This window comes from Dendropsophus ebraccatus, chromosome 11 (assembly GCF_027789765.1).
Source record: "Dendropsophus ebraccatus isolate aDenEbr1 chromosome 11, aDenEbr1.pat, whole genome shotgun sequence".
Lineage (NCBI taxonomy): Eukaryota > Metazoa > Chordata > Amphibia > Anura > Hylidae > Dendropsophus > Dendropsophus ebraccatus.
Genome location: NC_091464.1, coordinates 59,279,059 through 59,292,740, shown reverse-complemented (window position 1 = coordinate 59,292,740; position 13,682 = coordinate 59,279,059). Strand labels below are relative to the sequence as shown.

Genomic DNA, 13,682 nt, shown 5'->3' with positions numbered 1-13,682 from the left:
TGACATCACTGAGAATGCATGACTTGGCCCTGGTGATGTCACGGAGAAGGCAGCAAAGCTTTATACAACAAGATGACTGCAGTACTGTATATGTCATTACATTAGAACCAGTGATACGATTGAAGAAGCAGCCTATACATGTAATACTAGGACCTGATGACATTACTAAGACTGCAGTCAATCCATTTACTAGGTCCTCATAACATTACAGAAAAAGCAACCTACCATTGCATTAGAACTAGTGACATCACAGAAAATGCAGCCTCTATCTACAGTATATGTTAGCTGCCTAAAGAAACCAAACCAGAAATAACGATTACCGGATGCCAATTCAGCATTGATGCCCAGGGTGGCAATATTTGTGAGATTTAGGGTACGTTCACACGTACCGGATCCGCAGCGGATTTCATCTAAATAACTGAACACACCATCAAATCTGCTGCGGATCCTGTACGTGTGAACGCACCCTTAGAGTCCCTTTAAGAGACCCCTTTAAGCTACCTGTAGTGTCCGTGGAGAAATGCCACTTACTATACATGCACACTATGAAATACACAACAAAATCACAAGGTCTTTTCTATTACATAGTGAGAAATAAGCCCGCTCAGCACAATCAGCACAACATAAACATAAGCAGAAAGCATAGTAACCCTGAGAGACAAAACCTAATTAGAAGGACGTCCACCATATTAATCATAGACACGGCGTACCAGCAGCACGTGCAGGGGTCAACCGCATCAACAAAATGGGTGCCATAGACTCTACAATGTGCAAACCCAGGAAATAAGAAAATATTCAGAAGGGACCTTACCTGAGACAAGTGAGACTGTGTCCTTCTCCCACGAGACGTAGGCCTCCACCGGGGAGGAAATAATGCACTTGAAAACTGCTACACCGCCTCTCATGGCTTTCTGGTCCTCCACTCGGACCGTATAGGCTTCCCGTAAAACTGAACAAAAATAATAATCAGATCATTAGAATTTTTGTGGCGTTTTAAAATCTACATATTTTCCAATAAGCAAATAACTACCAAAAACCTTATATCTTTTTGTGTATACAGCCCAAATGCAGACTTATATGTCTCAACGGTAACAGAGTATGAAAAAAAAGTAGTGCAGTCTTGTTAGTCTGATGGTTTCTTTGCTTTAGAGAGGAAAATAAAATAAAATGTCAGGAAATTATACAGATTTGTAAATTACTTCAATTTCCAAAAATCTTAAGTCTTCCAGTACCTATCAGCTGCTGTATGCCCTGCAGGAAGAAATGTATTTTTTTCCAGTCTGACACAGTGCTTTCTGCTGCTGCCTCTGTCCATGGCAGGAACTGTTCAGAACAGAAGTTATTTGCTGCTGCTCTGGACAGATCTCTACACAGACAGAGTTGGCAGCAGAGAGCACTGTGCCAGACTGGAGAGAATACACCAATTTCTGCAGTACATACAGCAGCTGATAAGTACTGGAAGACTTGTTTCTTTTTAAACAGAAGTAAATTACAAATCTTTATAACTTACTGACACCAATTCATTTAAAAAGGCATCTAACCTGCTGTTATGTCCCAATAGCGCACAGAGCGCCGAGGATGAATATAGTTTTCTTACCTTGATTCTTGGTGCCATTTTCTATAGTCTGTAGTTTATTAGATTCGCAAATGAGGCAGTTTGGTGCACTGGAGGTGGGAGGTCACGTCACACTGCAGTGACGAGCGCCAGATAAATATTCATTTGGAGGGATGCGCCAGCCAGAGCAGATCAGTGCACTAAGTGGGGTAGCCCCACTCCTAGTGCAAATCTGCATAAGGAATAAACTGCTAACTTAACAAAAAGAGGATCAAGGTAAGGAAACTACCTTCATCCTCAGCACCCCATGTCCTATAGGGACATATAAGCAGGTTAGATGTGTTAGTTTAAAAACTACCCCTTTAAGCCACCATAACAGATCTTCTTTCAGGGATTGTCCAGAGAGCACAGGTGGTGTCCCCTTTTCTCTCCCCTTGGCAGTCTACTTCCGACTCAGAAGTATACCTTCTACCGTTACAGCTCTTGTATTTATGGAAAATCAGTCTGGCTCATATCATGATCCTGGTTATAAACATATATTACATAGTGCAATACAATGCATAATATAGCAGAGTTTTGTTTTTTTAACATCACAAATTTACATACCCATATATGTTTTTCTTAATTGCAGTTTTTACCCTCAAACTACCCAGGATTTCCTCTTTCCTGCAACTCGTCAGCTTTGCTATGTAGATTTGGACAGAATGAGCAGAGTCGTCACATCATCATTAGATGACAATTAATGGAAGCTCTGTTGTAGTACTGGGGATGTAGTCAGGACAGTAACAATACAAAGCTCTGTATGTAGCTCCAAGGTCTCTCTCTGGTCTGTAAGTGTGTACTTTCTGTAATAAACTATGACATTGCTCTGTCCTTTAACTCCTGTTCATTTAATCTGCCATAAAACAGACACACACCGCTGCAGTGCCTATACAATAAGGAAGCCTATGGCCTTATTATGGCTGCCTTATTAAAAAAATTAAAATAAAAAACAACCTAATTATTCCTAGATAAAAATAAATAAAGATACATATTTAATTTTGGGTTATTTTATTTTTATTTATTTTTTTAACCACTTACCGGCCTTAATGTGGACATCCTGACTTCTGATTTTCCCTGAAGGGTTTTCAGCTGTGCAATAATAAGTATTATCGTGGATTAATTTATTAAAGCTTGAAGGAGGGAAGGGGAAAATTTGGAGAGTGCCGTTAGGGTGGACGTGGCGGATCCCAGGGACTTCGTAGATCTCCTCGGATGTTGCTAGTAGGTGCCATTTGAGCATCACACGGGGGGCTCCTTCTGCAGGGCAGGGTACCAAGGCCCCCGTGGTGCTAGCAAATACTACCTCTTGCAGAGATGCATTGATAAAATATAAGCTGGCATGTAGATCTTCACTAGAAACTGCAAAAGAAGAGAAAATTATCATTAGTAAAGGTCATGTCCACTTTAAACAGTCCACGGTAATTATAAACCACCTCTTAGTTAAATGTGGAAAAGCTAAGACAACCAATATGACAATGCAGCACTACAACAAGTAAAAGATCCTTCCTTTTTAACAATGCAAACTTGATACACTGTGTTAAGCTAACTGCAGGTTCTGCAGGGGCGGGACATGGCTCAGGGATCTGGACCAGTGTTTCACAAAAAAGAAACATGAAAAAAAAATCAAAATCTTCTCCTTCTGATTTCCTAATAACTGTTTAGGCTATGTTTCCACACAGTATTTTTGCTCAGTATTTTTTGCAACCAAAGCCAGGAGTGGATTGAAAACACAGAAAGGCTATGTTCAATGTGAAAATTGAGTGGATGGCCGCCAGGGCAAATAGTTGCAGTTATTTTAAAACAATGGCAATTAATTTGAAATAGCAGCCGTTATTTTCTGTTAAATGGCGAATATCCACTCAATTTCAACATTGTGTGGACATAGCCTTTCTGTTTTTTCAATCCACTCCTGGTTTTGGTTGCAAAATACTGAGCAAAAATACTTTGTGGGAACATAGCCTTACAGTAGATGGATTTTAAGGGCTGAGAAGGTTTCTGAACATTTACCAAAAGTCTGTCATTTGTACTTCGTGTTTTACTAAAACAAGGAATCAGAAACTTCAGCTGCATTTCTCTCTTCTCCTTGTTTCCCATTTACAGTTTTAGACTAAGTTCACACAACATAAATTTTCTATTAATCACAGCCGTTGTTGGCGATTTGCAACAACAGCCGTGATTAATAAAAAATTTTGTTGCACTGCAGTCAGTGGAATCCCAGCCAAAGTGTATACACATAGTATACTGTCTGGCTGGGATCTCTAGCGGCCGCAGGAAAAACTGACATGTCACACAATGGAAAGTGTGGCTCCGGCCGCACTTCCCATTGTATGCTATGGTGAATTGGCATGCGGGCACACATGGATGCGCCACCATCCCAATTCAGCACAAATGTAGTCCATCCGGCTGGTACTGCAGTACCAGCAGGGATGATCTTCACTGGCACTGTTCTGTGAACCCGGCCTTATAGTAGATGCATTTTTGAGGACCGAGGAGAGAGTCTACAGTAAAGGGAAGAGAAGCTACCTGTAGTGAGCTGCCAAGTGAGCAAGATGACACTTTCCCCTGATATTATACATAACAAATAAAAAAAGATATTCACATGCACTGCTAATTTAAGCAAAATATATGATGACATTGGGCATGCTATAAATGTAGACAGGACTAGAATGTAACTCTTTTAGCACTTTCCTGTAATCCTGTCAAATCAGGATATAAAAAAAAATACACTCAAATATTCAACCATTGTGGTATTTTAGCTCTTTGTCTAGTAAAGTCCATCTTCCCCTTCTAGACCTTCTCCGCCAAGGTCAACCATTTATAAGGCGTCACCAATTTGGTGCCACCTTGAATAAAAGTTGCTTAAAAAAAAGCAATTTGCAGAAATGTTGGGCTTGACCATAGGGAGTGTTCCAGATGGGTCATGTAAAGGCAAAATCAATATGGTTTCCCTGCCCTCTAACTAAAGCTACCATTGCCTTGTTAAATACATCCGTAGTCTGCCATAAACTGAACAAGATTTATGGTCCACCTGAGACAAGAAACCAATCTATCTATATGTTTATTACACATGCAGATGTAGCAGAGCTGAGTTTAACATGTAGCACACATGCAAGATCTAAAACTTCAAATAAAACCGGCTACATTATCTTAATTATCAGGATGCACAAAAGTAATAAGTGACAAATTCGGCTCTGCTACATCAGCACATCCTAATATCCTAAGAGGTCATTAGTGCTCATTTCCTATTAGGAAGATATTGTTAGCTGATTGCTGATCCTGCCTCTAACCCGATAACTAGAATATTGTGACCAGTTACGGGGAGACAGCAGGACTAGATTTATCGGATTCATCTACTTTAGTATAGGCGATAATGACTGGTCATCAATAGATATTGATCCCTACCAGATGGTCCTCAAAAAGGGCTGATTTATAGGAGAGCAAGAGCCCCAGGGGGCACCAGCCCCCCGTACCTCCTCTCCATCCTACTTATTACATTCTATACATCTCTCTTCCTTGTTCCTGCTGTGGTATTATATAGATGTCGTTTGGCGGTGTTATACATGACCTTCTTATATGTAGCATAGTATGGAGGTATAGAAATAAATCCGAAGGACTGTAATGATTGGAAAGAGGTTTAGAGGCCTTTTTTATACTTGGTGGAAGAGGTGGGATTGCAGATTGCATAACAATATGTTACTCGACCCAAGATTATGCCAGTAATTGCAACACCGCCAATTCCAATGACAATGACCCCATTGCTCTGGCCATGTTTGTGTGAGGTGGGTCTCCAGTGTTCAGACCTCCATCAAACATCGAGAGTCTGTCTGTACAATAAGCCATTTATTTTCTTTCATTTTTAGTTTACATTCGTTCTTTTACCTCTTTTCTTATTCATTTTTACTATTTTATAATACTTTATTTGTACTGTTTTGTTATAGGCTATGTTCACACAACGTCAAAAAAAGAGAAAAGGCAGCCACCTCATCCATTTAAAATGATGTCCGTTATTGCCGAGAATTAATTGACTTCAGTGCAATCCATTGAAGTCAATGGAATGATGGCCGCCCAATGCACACAATGTATAAAATAACGGACGTTGTCTGCGCGGACGTCAAAATGATGAAAATGACAATTATTTTTGGACGTCTTTTGCAAAAAGTGGACGTTACTTTTCAGTTGCTCACACACAATTTTTCCTTTTTCACCGTCCTTTCACCGTTTTCTACTTTAATGGCTTTTGCATTAAAGACAAATCCCAAGGCCAGTTAGTCCTCCTAACCTAGAATTGTGATGAACGAATACTGTTCGATCGAATATTATCAAATAGTTCGCAGAATATTCGATAAATATTCGATAAGCGTTCAAATCCCCCAGCTTCCGTTTTTTACCTCCAAGTGGTCGAATAGATGTTTTTTAATAATCGAATACTTGTTCCCATAGACTTTAATGGGATCGAATATTCGACCGTCATTTTTTCTTTTCTTTTTGTTACCTACAATATACTGGCATACTAGATATATTTGTTTACATAGTCTGGTAGTAATGTGTACAAGCAAAATAAACCTAAAAGCTTCTCAACAACAAGGCAACACTATAAACACACATATATTGGGCAAAGGGCACCAAACATACAAAAGGATTCAGGGTAACAATGCAAAAATGGAAACTTCAAATTGAACTTAACATGATCTTGACGTGTGAGTCATTTATAGAGGGTTCTTCTAATGGATGGATGAAGGTGAGGGGGGTGAAGACAACTCACTGAATGCAGCTTTTAGCATCTACAGAAATGCACTTCACATATATAAGTCACGACCTATAGTTGGGTGGAGGGATCTGTAGGGAATACGTCCTATGCCTGATTCAATGTCTTGTGACAAGAACCCTTATAAAGGGCCCCAGAAAATCACGCAAGGGGAGGTGGTAACAGACAATTCTATAAGTTGGACTGTAGGAGAGACCTAGACCACTGAGATATATGGGATTTATCAACATAAATATCTGGATGTAACTCAGGATGAGTACAAGATTAGTAATATAGCGTATGTACACAGTGACCCCACCAGCAGAATAGTGAGTGCAGCTCTGGAATATAATAAAGAATGTAATGTAATGTATGTACACAGTGACCCCACCAGCAGAATAGTGAGTGCAGCTCTGGAGTATAATAAAAGGATGTAATGTAATGTATGTACACAGTGACCCCACCAGCAGAATAGTGAGTGCAGCTCTGGAGTATAATAAAAGGATGTAATATATGTACACAGTGACCCCATCAGCAGAATAGTAAGTGCAGCACTGGAGCATAATACAGGATGTAACTCAGGATCAGTATAGGATAGATAATGTAATGTATGTGCACAGTGACCCCAACAGCAGAATAGTGAGTGCAGCTCTGTAGTATAATACAGGATAAGTAATGCAATGTAATGTATTTATACAGTAAATTTTTAGGGGAAATGCTTCATAAATAGGACACTTGGAGGACTCAGAGACAATTCTGTATAATTGTATTCCCTTGGTCAAAATCCTGTTACCTGCAGCACTGCCATACACTAAATCATCCCCAGCAGGTTTACACAAAAAATATTCCCTCCATAGACCTTATTATACTTGTACGCTCAGTCACTTGTCCTGTCAAAAAATAATATCAAATTAGTTTGACAACACAATCTCCCTCCGGCGAAATGAGGCTGCGGAACATCCTAAAAGCCTTCAACTTCCCTGCCCTTAATTTACTCGCCCTTCACCATGTGCGTAGGGCTTGTGTTAACCTTCCTCGTGTACAGAAACTCACTTATAGGCAAAATGATAAATCATCTAACACTAATGGCTTAATCTGTCAGTGTAAGTGTCATTAGTATTAAATGGTGGTTCAATTAGCGCTAAGCTCCCACGCAACAGCGCCCCCAGTGGACAGTTATGGCAAAAACTTCACTTCAACAGGACACTGCACAGATTATTAAACATATTGGGCTGTTAATTAACCGGATTAGGAAAGCATGGTTACTTTCTTCCCAAAACAGAGCCCCAGCTATCCACAGGTTAGACATGGTATTGCAGCACAACTTATAGCTATTTGCTACAACCCACGGACAGATAACAATATTTATACAAGATAATAGTCTTGTATGTAGTAGAACAAGATATGTTCTTTTCCCCAGAAATGGTGCCACCTGTGTCTGATTGCTTTGTCTGGTACTGCAGCCCACATCCACTGGAGTCAATGCAAAAAATTGGGCTAACTACACTATGACAGTATAGTGATGTACAGGAATACAGAAACCAACAATAAGCCCCATACTGCACAACCCATAACTATGAACTGGAATGGATTACCCCAGGCTTAGTCAAATATATGGCAGCAAGGAGTAAACCGTATATTAGTGCCCAAGGGGAGATGAAGCTTTCTAAGTATTAGGATGGAAACCTATGCAACAATGATCAACCAGAAGAGCCAAGTCTGCAATATTATATCTGGGGCCCAATGGCGAAGAAACCAGAAGACCAAAGGGCCTCATTGAATGTCTTGGGGCCAAGGGATAAATAACCACAAATAATGAACCCAGCAAGCTGGTTCGCAGTGAAGAGGACCACTTTGTGGTGGTTCAAGTACAGAAGAACACACCACTGATGGAAAACTCTGCAGTCAAAGCTGCTTTCTGCACCACCCCTGTCCTCAGTTTCAGTGAGTATTTTGCAGTTCAGTTCCATTGAGGTGAATTGGGCTAAACTGTAATACCACATACAACCTGAGGACCGGGGTGGTGCTGTTTTTGCAAGAGTTTTTTCCAATACTGGATGACTCCTTTAGTCAGTGGCCGTCTACTCTTGCTGTATCTTGCAGTTCCTAACTGCTGAGCACTCTACTCAATGGGGGGGTTATCCTCAAAAGAATGACTTCCCAGTTCACAAAGTTGTAATGCCTTACTGGGCATCCATTGCTTACCACCCCTCACAAGATGCGATAAAGGGGCAGCCTGTAAATGGGAACAAATTGCACCATGGCCATTAGGCTTTTAATTGTGCCTCGGCACTAGCTTAGTCACTCTCACAGCCTCACGACCCACGCAGGTGTCATGGTGTAAAATTCTGAGTACTTTTTAGTAGCGGCCGTGAATGAAACATGTGCATCTACCAAAACAATTTCACATCTAAAAACATGAAAAGAGCCCTTGTAGCTAATAAGAAACAAATTAGCACTTATTTAACAAAGTGACAAAAATAAGGATAAAGCGAGACAGTAAGATCAGTGTGCGGCAGAGAGCTAATCAGTTCGTCAGCGCTAATGAAGCACTTATGTCTTATCTGTTGTAATGTAGATCCCCAAAAGAAAGGCTTCCTCCATAAATAAAAGGGAGATGAAAGCCTCCATTGTGGGGGGAATGAAAATTGTCGGCCTTATATTCTGCAGACATTATCATGGGCTCAAAACGCAGAGAGCTGGCACTATAACCAGGCTGGGTACAATGCAGCATATTATTGAGCTTTCTTTAGCACAGCTGCAAGGAGCAATTCCACCCTCCCACCCTGCTGGCTGGCTCGCTGTCTGTCAAAACCCTCTGAAGGAATGCCTTCTGCACCGAGCGGCCAAATACTGAACATCTCTGCGTGGGGATGAATGTGCACCAAGCCAGCTGGCCATGGGATCCTTCTCCGCTCCATAGAATCCTAGTGTTCCAGCAGCTATATTCTTTAGGCTGCGTTCACACTACGTATATTTCAGTCAGTATATTTCAGTCAGTATTGCAACCAAATCCAGGAGTGGATTAAAAACACAGAAAGGCTCTGTTCACACAATGTTGAAATTGAGTACCTCTGAACTTGACAAAGCGCTTCGGCGTGAAACGGTTGTTCACAGAGACGCTCCCGCACCTCCTCCATCTTTCCCCCTCCCTGTGATGACCTGTGTAATAAATCGCTAAAGACTGCCACTATCCGGTGAGTGCTTGGACTTTCTGTATCTACCTGCTTGTGCCATTTTACACTTTGCTTTCTGCCGATGCACCCCGGATCCAGTCTCACACATTTACAGTGAACGTCTATCCATATACGCCTCACCAGAATTCATTCAGCCCGATACACCGTTGGATTACATATAACTACTATAATACTGCCACCTATATACAAGAATATAACTACTTTAATACTGCTCCTATATACAAGAAAATAACTAATATAATACTGCTCCTATGTACAAGAATATAACTAGGTTCTATACTGCAGGAGAAAGGTGAGTGAGTGATAAGACCATGTTTACACTTGTGTTGCTTGGTGGCAGCTTTGGGGCAATTGGGGATTGGTCCTGTGACATTGGGGTTGCAGGGCCATTCTATGGCCTCCCTTCCCTGTTTGTGCTCGCTTTGTGGGGTAAGCGGTCACTAACTGACACAGTGTGGAGTTAGTGTAGGGACTCATGTGAACCAGGGGACCTGAACGTGGTACATGGGGCAATATGGTTTGATTAAATTATATACCAACATCCTGGCGTTGGTTTTTAAATGAAGCTGAGAGGCATTAGTGTCAGCCATAGGTGTGAGGTGCAGCAGCTCCTTTCTCTCCTTTTCCATATTTTACGTTTCTATCTTTTCTGAGTGTTAGCACTTCTCCTAGTAAGACCCATGTGACCCCAATCAGCAGGAGGCACCTGTGCACACATGACTAGTACCTCCTATCTTTCCCATTCTACCTGCAGGAGCAATGGTGAGTGATAAGACCATGATCACACTTGTGTTGCTTGGTGGCAGCTTTCTCCGTCGGCAGTGCCTGCTGGGTTTGGGGGGCCCTTGGGGATTGGTCCTGTGACATTGGGGTTGCAGGGCCATTCTGTGGCTCCCTTCCCTGTTTGCACTCCCTTTGTGGGGTCGGCGGCCGCTGACTGACAGAGTGGTGAGTTAGTGTAGGGATTCATGTGAACCAGGGAACCTGCACGTGGTACATGGGGCAATATGATTTGATCAAATTGTATACCAACATCCTGGCGTTGGTTTTTAAATGTAGCTGAGAGGCATTAGTCTCAGCCATAGGTATGAGGTGCAGTGCTCCTTTCTCTCCCTGTCCGTATATAACTACTATAATACTGCTCCCTGTGTACAAGAATATAACTACTATAATACTGCTCCTATATACAAGAATATAACTACTATAATAATGCTCCTATATACAAGAATATAACTACTATAATACTGCTCCTATATACAAGAATATAACTACTATAATACTGCTCCTATATACAAGACTATGACTACTATAATGCTGCTCCTATATACAAAAATATAACCACTATAATACTGATCCCTATATACAAGAATATAACTACTATAATACTGTTCCTATATACAAGAATATAACTACTATAATACTGCTCCTATATACAAGAATGTAAAACTACTATAATACTGCTCCTATGTACAAGAATATAACTACTATAATACTGCCTCCTATATACAAAAATATAACTATTATAATACTGCTCCTATATACAAGAATATAACTACTATAATACTGCTCCTATATACAAGAATATAACTATTATAATACTGCTCCTATATACAAGAATATAACTACTATAATACTGCCCGCTATGTACAGGAATATAACCATTATATTTCTTTCCTCTATTAATATTATTATGAATGTGTTACATTTCCATCTATGATTTGTTGCCTGCATTTTGCTGACTCTTGAACCTCTGCCGGTAATTAATCTCCTATAATCTCTGTGTCGTTTGGACTCTCTTTACCTTTTATCCATTTATTCCTGCACTGTCAATTATAATGTTATTAGAGTACGCGGTGCGTTGATGAGCCGGCTCCTGACCTCCCTGATACCATGCTGCACAGTGTTAACTCGCTCGCCGCTTCCGCTCTCGGCACAACTTGAACCTGGCACTACTCCTGCAGGGTCTTGCGCCAAATTTCAATGCTACATTCTGCTCCGGCGCTCTGATCTAAATCTCATTTTGCAAATTGAAACAGACAAAAGAATCACCTTCAGCTAAATATTTACAAGCCTGACATTTTTTGGCAAGTGATTTGCACAGAAGTGCCTCCAGCGGAATCACTGCGGTATACCTCACTATAAATGACTTCCATCTAACAAACTAGTGTCTACATTTCACATCCTCCGACTCTAGAAAGGAAGCCTTCATCTCACAGATGCTTTTTACATTTGACTCTATGCAGAAATCCCGACTTTAATGCACTCACCAAGGTCTTAAAGGGCAAGTCCCGTTTTGGTAAATCAATGCTTGGATAGGAAGGTGTAAGGTGGAGGAGATAAATATTAGGCGTCCTTTTTCCTTCCCCCCTGCTGGTGATAAACACTGTAGTTTTTTTTTTTATGGCTATTTTATCTCATTGTGAAAATAACCTATTTGAGAATCTTTATGGGGCTGAAGTAATTGGCGGTATCATCTAGCTCCACCACATTGACCGTCTGTTCGGGGAGGGTGTTGTACGGGCCTAAATGGTGCCTGATACTTATTGTTGCTGGTATGCTGTGATTTAGTGCTGGGAGGAACAATTATGAAAGTTATATAGGACTGTAGGGGTGTCTTGTGCCTTGTTTGTTGCCGAGTTGGGTGCCCTGTGCCTTCTTGGGTGTAAAGGGGGGGGGGGGGGGGGGGGAGGTGCCCTGTGTCTTGTTGGCTGAAGAGGGGAAAGGTGTCCTGTGCCTTCATGGGTGCAGAGGGGGGTGTCTTGTGCCTTCTTGGGTACAGAGGAGGGTGTCCTGTGCCCTGTTGGGTGGAAAGGAGGGTGTCCTGTTCCCTGATGGGTGAAAGGAGGGGTGTCCTGTTCCCTGTTGGGTGGAGAGGGGGGCATCCTGTGCCCTGTTGGGTGGAAAGGAGGGTGTCCTGTTCCCTGATGGGTGAAAGGAGGGGTGTCCTGTTCCCTGTTGGGTGGAGAGGGGGGCATCCTGTGCCCTGTTGGGTGGAAAGGAGGGTGTCCTGTTCCCTGTTGGGTGGAAAGGAGGGTGTCCTGTTCCCTGTTGGGTGGAAAGGAGGGTGTCCTGTTCCCTGTTGGGTGGAAAGGAGGGTGTCCTCTTCCCTGTTGGGTGGAAAGGAGGGTGTCCTGTTCCCTGTTGGGTGAAAGGAGGGATGTCCTGTTCCCTGTTGGGTGAAGAGGGGGGCTTCCTGTGCCCTGTTGGGTGGAGAGGGGGGTGTCCTGCTCCCTGTTGGGTGGAAAGGAGGGTGTCCTGTGCCCTGTTGGGTTAAAAGGGAGGTGTCCTGTACCCTGTTGGGTGGAAACTAGGGTGTCCTGTTCCCTGTTGAGTGGAAAGGAGGGTGTCCTGCTCCCTGTTGGGTGAAAGGAGGGGTGTCCTGTGTCCTGTTGGGTGGAGAGGAGGGTGGCCTATTCCTAGCTGCGTTGAGTTGTAGATGTTGGTTCAACTTAACCAGTTAATAGGAATAGTTGGAGGGTAGAACCAGTTCATCTATGTTTGCAATAGTATTAGTAAATCCCCCCTCCCCCAAACAGGATTTCCAAATATGGACAGTCCCTTTAAGGAACTATATTGGGAAATTGCTCCAATTTGGTAACACGCAAGATGTGAGAACTACTCTTTTTCTCTTAAGACTGCATTATTGTAACAGTTCTCCTTAAAGGGTGTCATGTAGCTGTATAACACATTACAGAACATTTACACCTCTACCTTGGCGCTTGAGGAGTCCTCTCTCTACATGCAGACAGTCATATGCCTAACAAAAAAATACATCTGTTCTTACAAATAAAATTTGTCCCCATTGAATACTGTTATGAGTTTGTATGAGTTATGAGTATTTAAAGGGATACTTGCGGGAAAATGTTTGTAAATCAACTAATACCAGAAGGTTATATAGATTTGTACGTCTAGTTATCAGCTGCTGTATTTCCTGCAGGAAGTGGTGTATTATGTTCAGTCTGACACAGTGCTCTCTGCTGCCACCTCTGTCCATGTCAGGAACTGTCCAGAGCAGTAGTAAATCCCCATAAAAAAACTCTCCTTCTCTGCACAGTTCCTGACATGGACAGAGGTGGCAATAGAGAGCACCGTGTCAGACTGGAAGGAATACACCACTTCCTGCAGGACATACAGCAACTGATAC

At 42.0% G+C, this 13,682-nt stretch overlaps 1 protein-coding gene across 3 annotated transcripts in view; it reads right to left on the bottom strand.

The window, feature by feature from the left end:
* DSCAM (DS cell adhesion molecule) overlaps window positions 1–13,682 on the bottom strand; it is a 312,819-nt gene that overhangs the window by 285,116 nt on the left and 14,021 nt on the right. For all 3 annotated transcript variants that reach the window (XM_069945870.1, XM_069945869.1, XM_069945874.1), the window contains exons 2-3: window positions 2,636–2,956; window positions 812–949 (exon numbers count right to left, since the gene is read on the bottom strand). In XM_069945870.1, coding sequence (XP_069801971.1) covers window positions 812–949; window positions 2,636–2,956 — 459 coding nt within the window. The remainder of the gene's footprint in view (window positions 1–811; window positions 950–2,635; window positions 2,957–13,682) is intronic.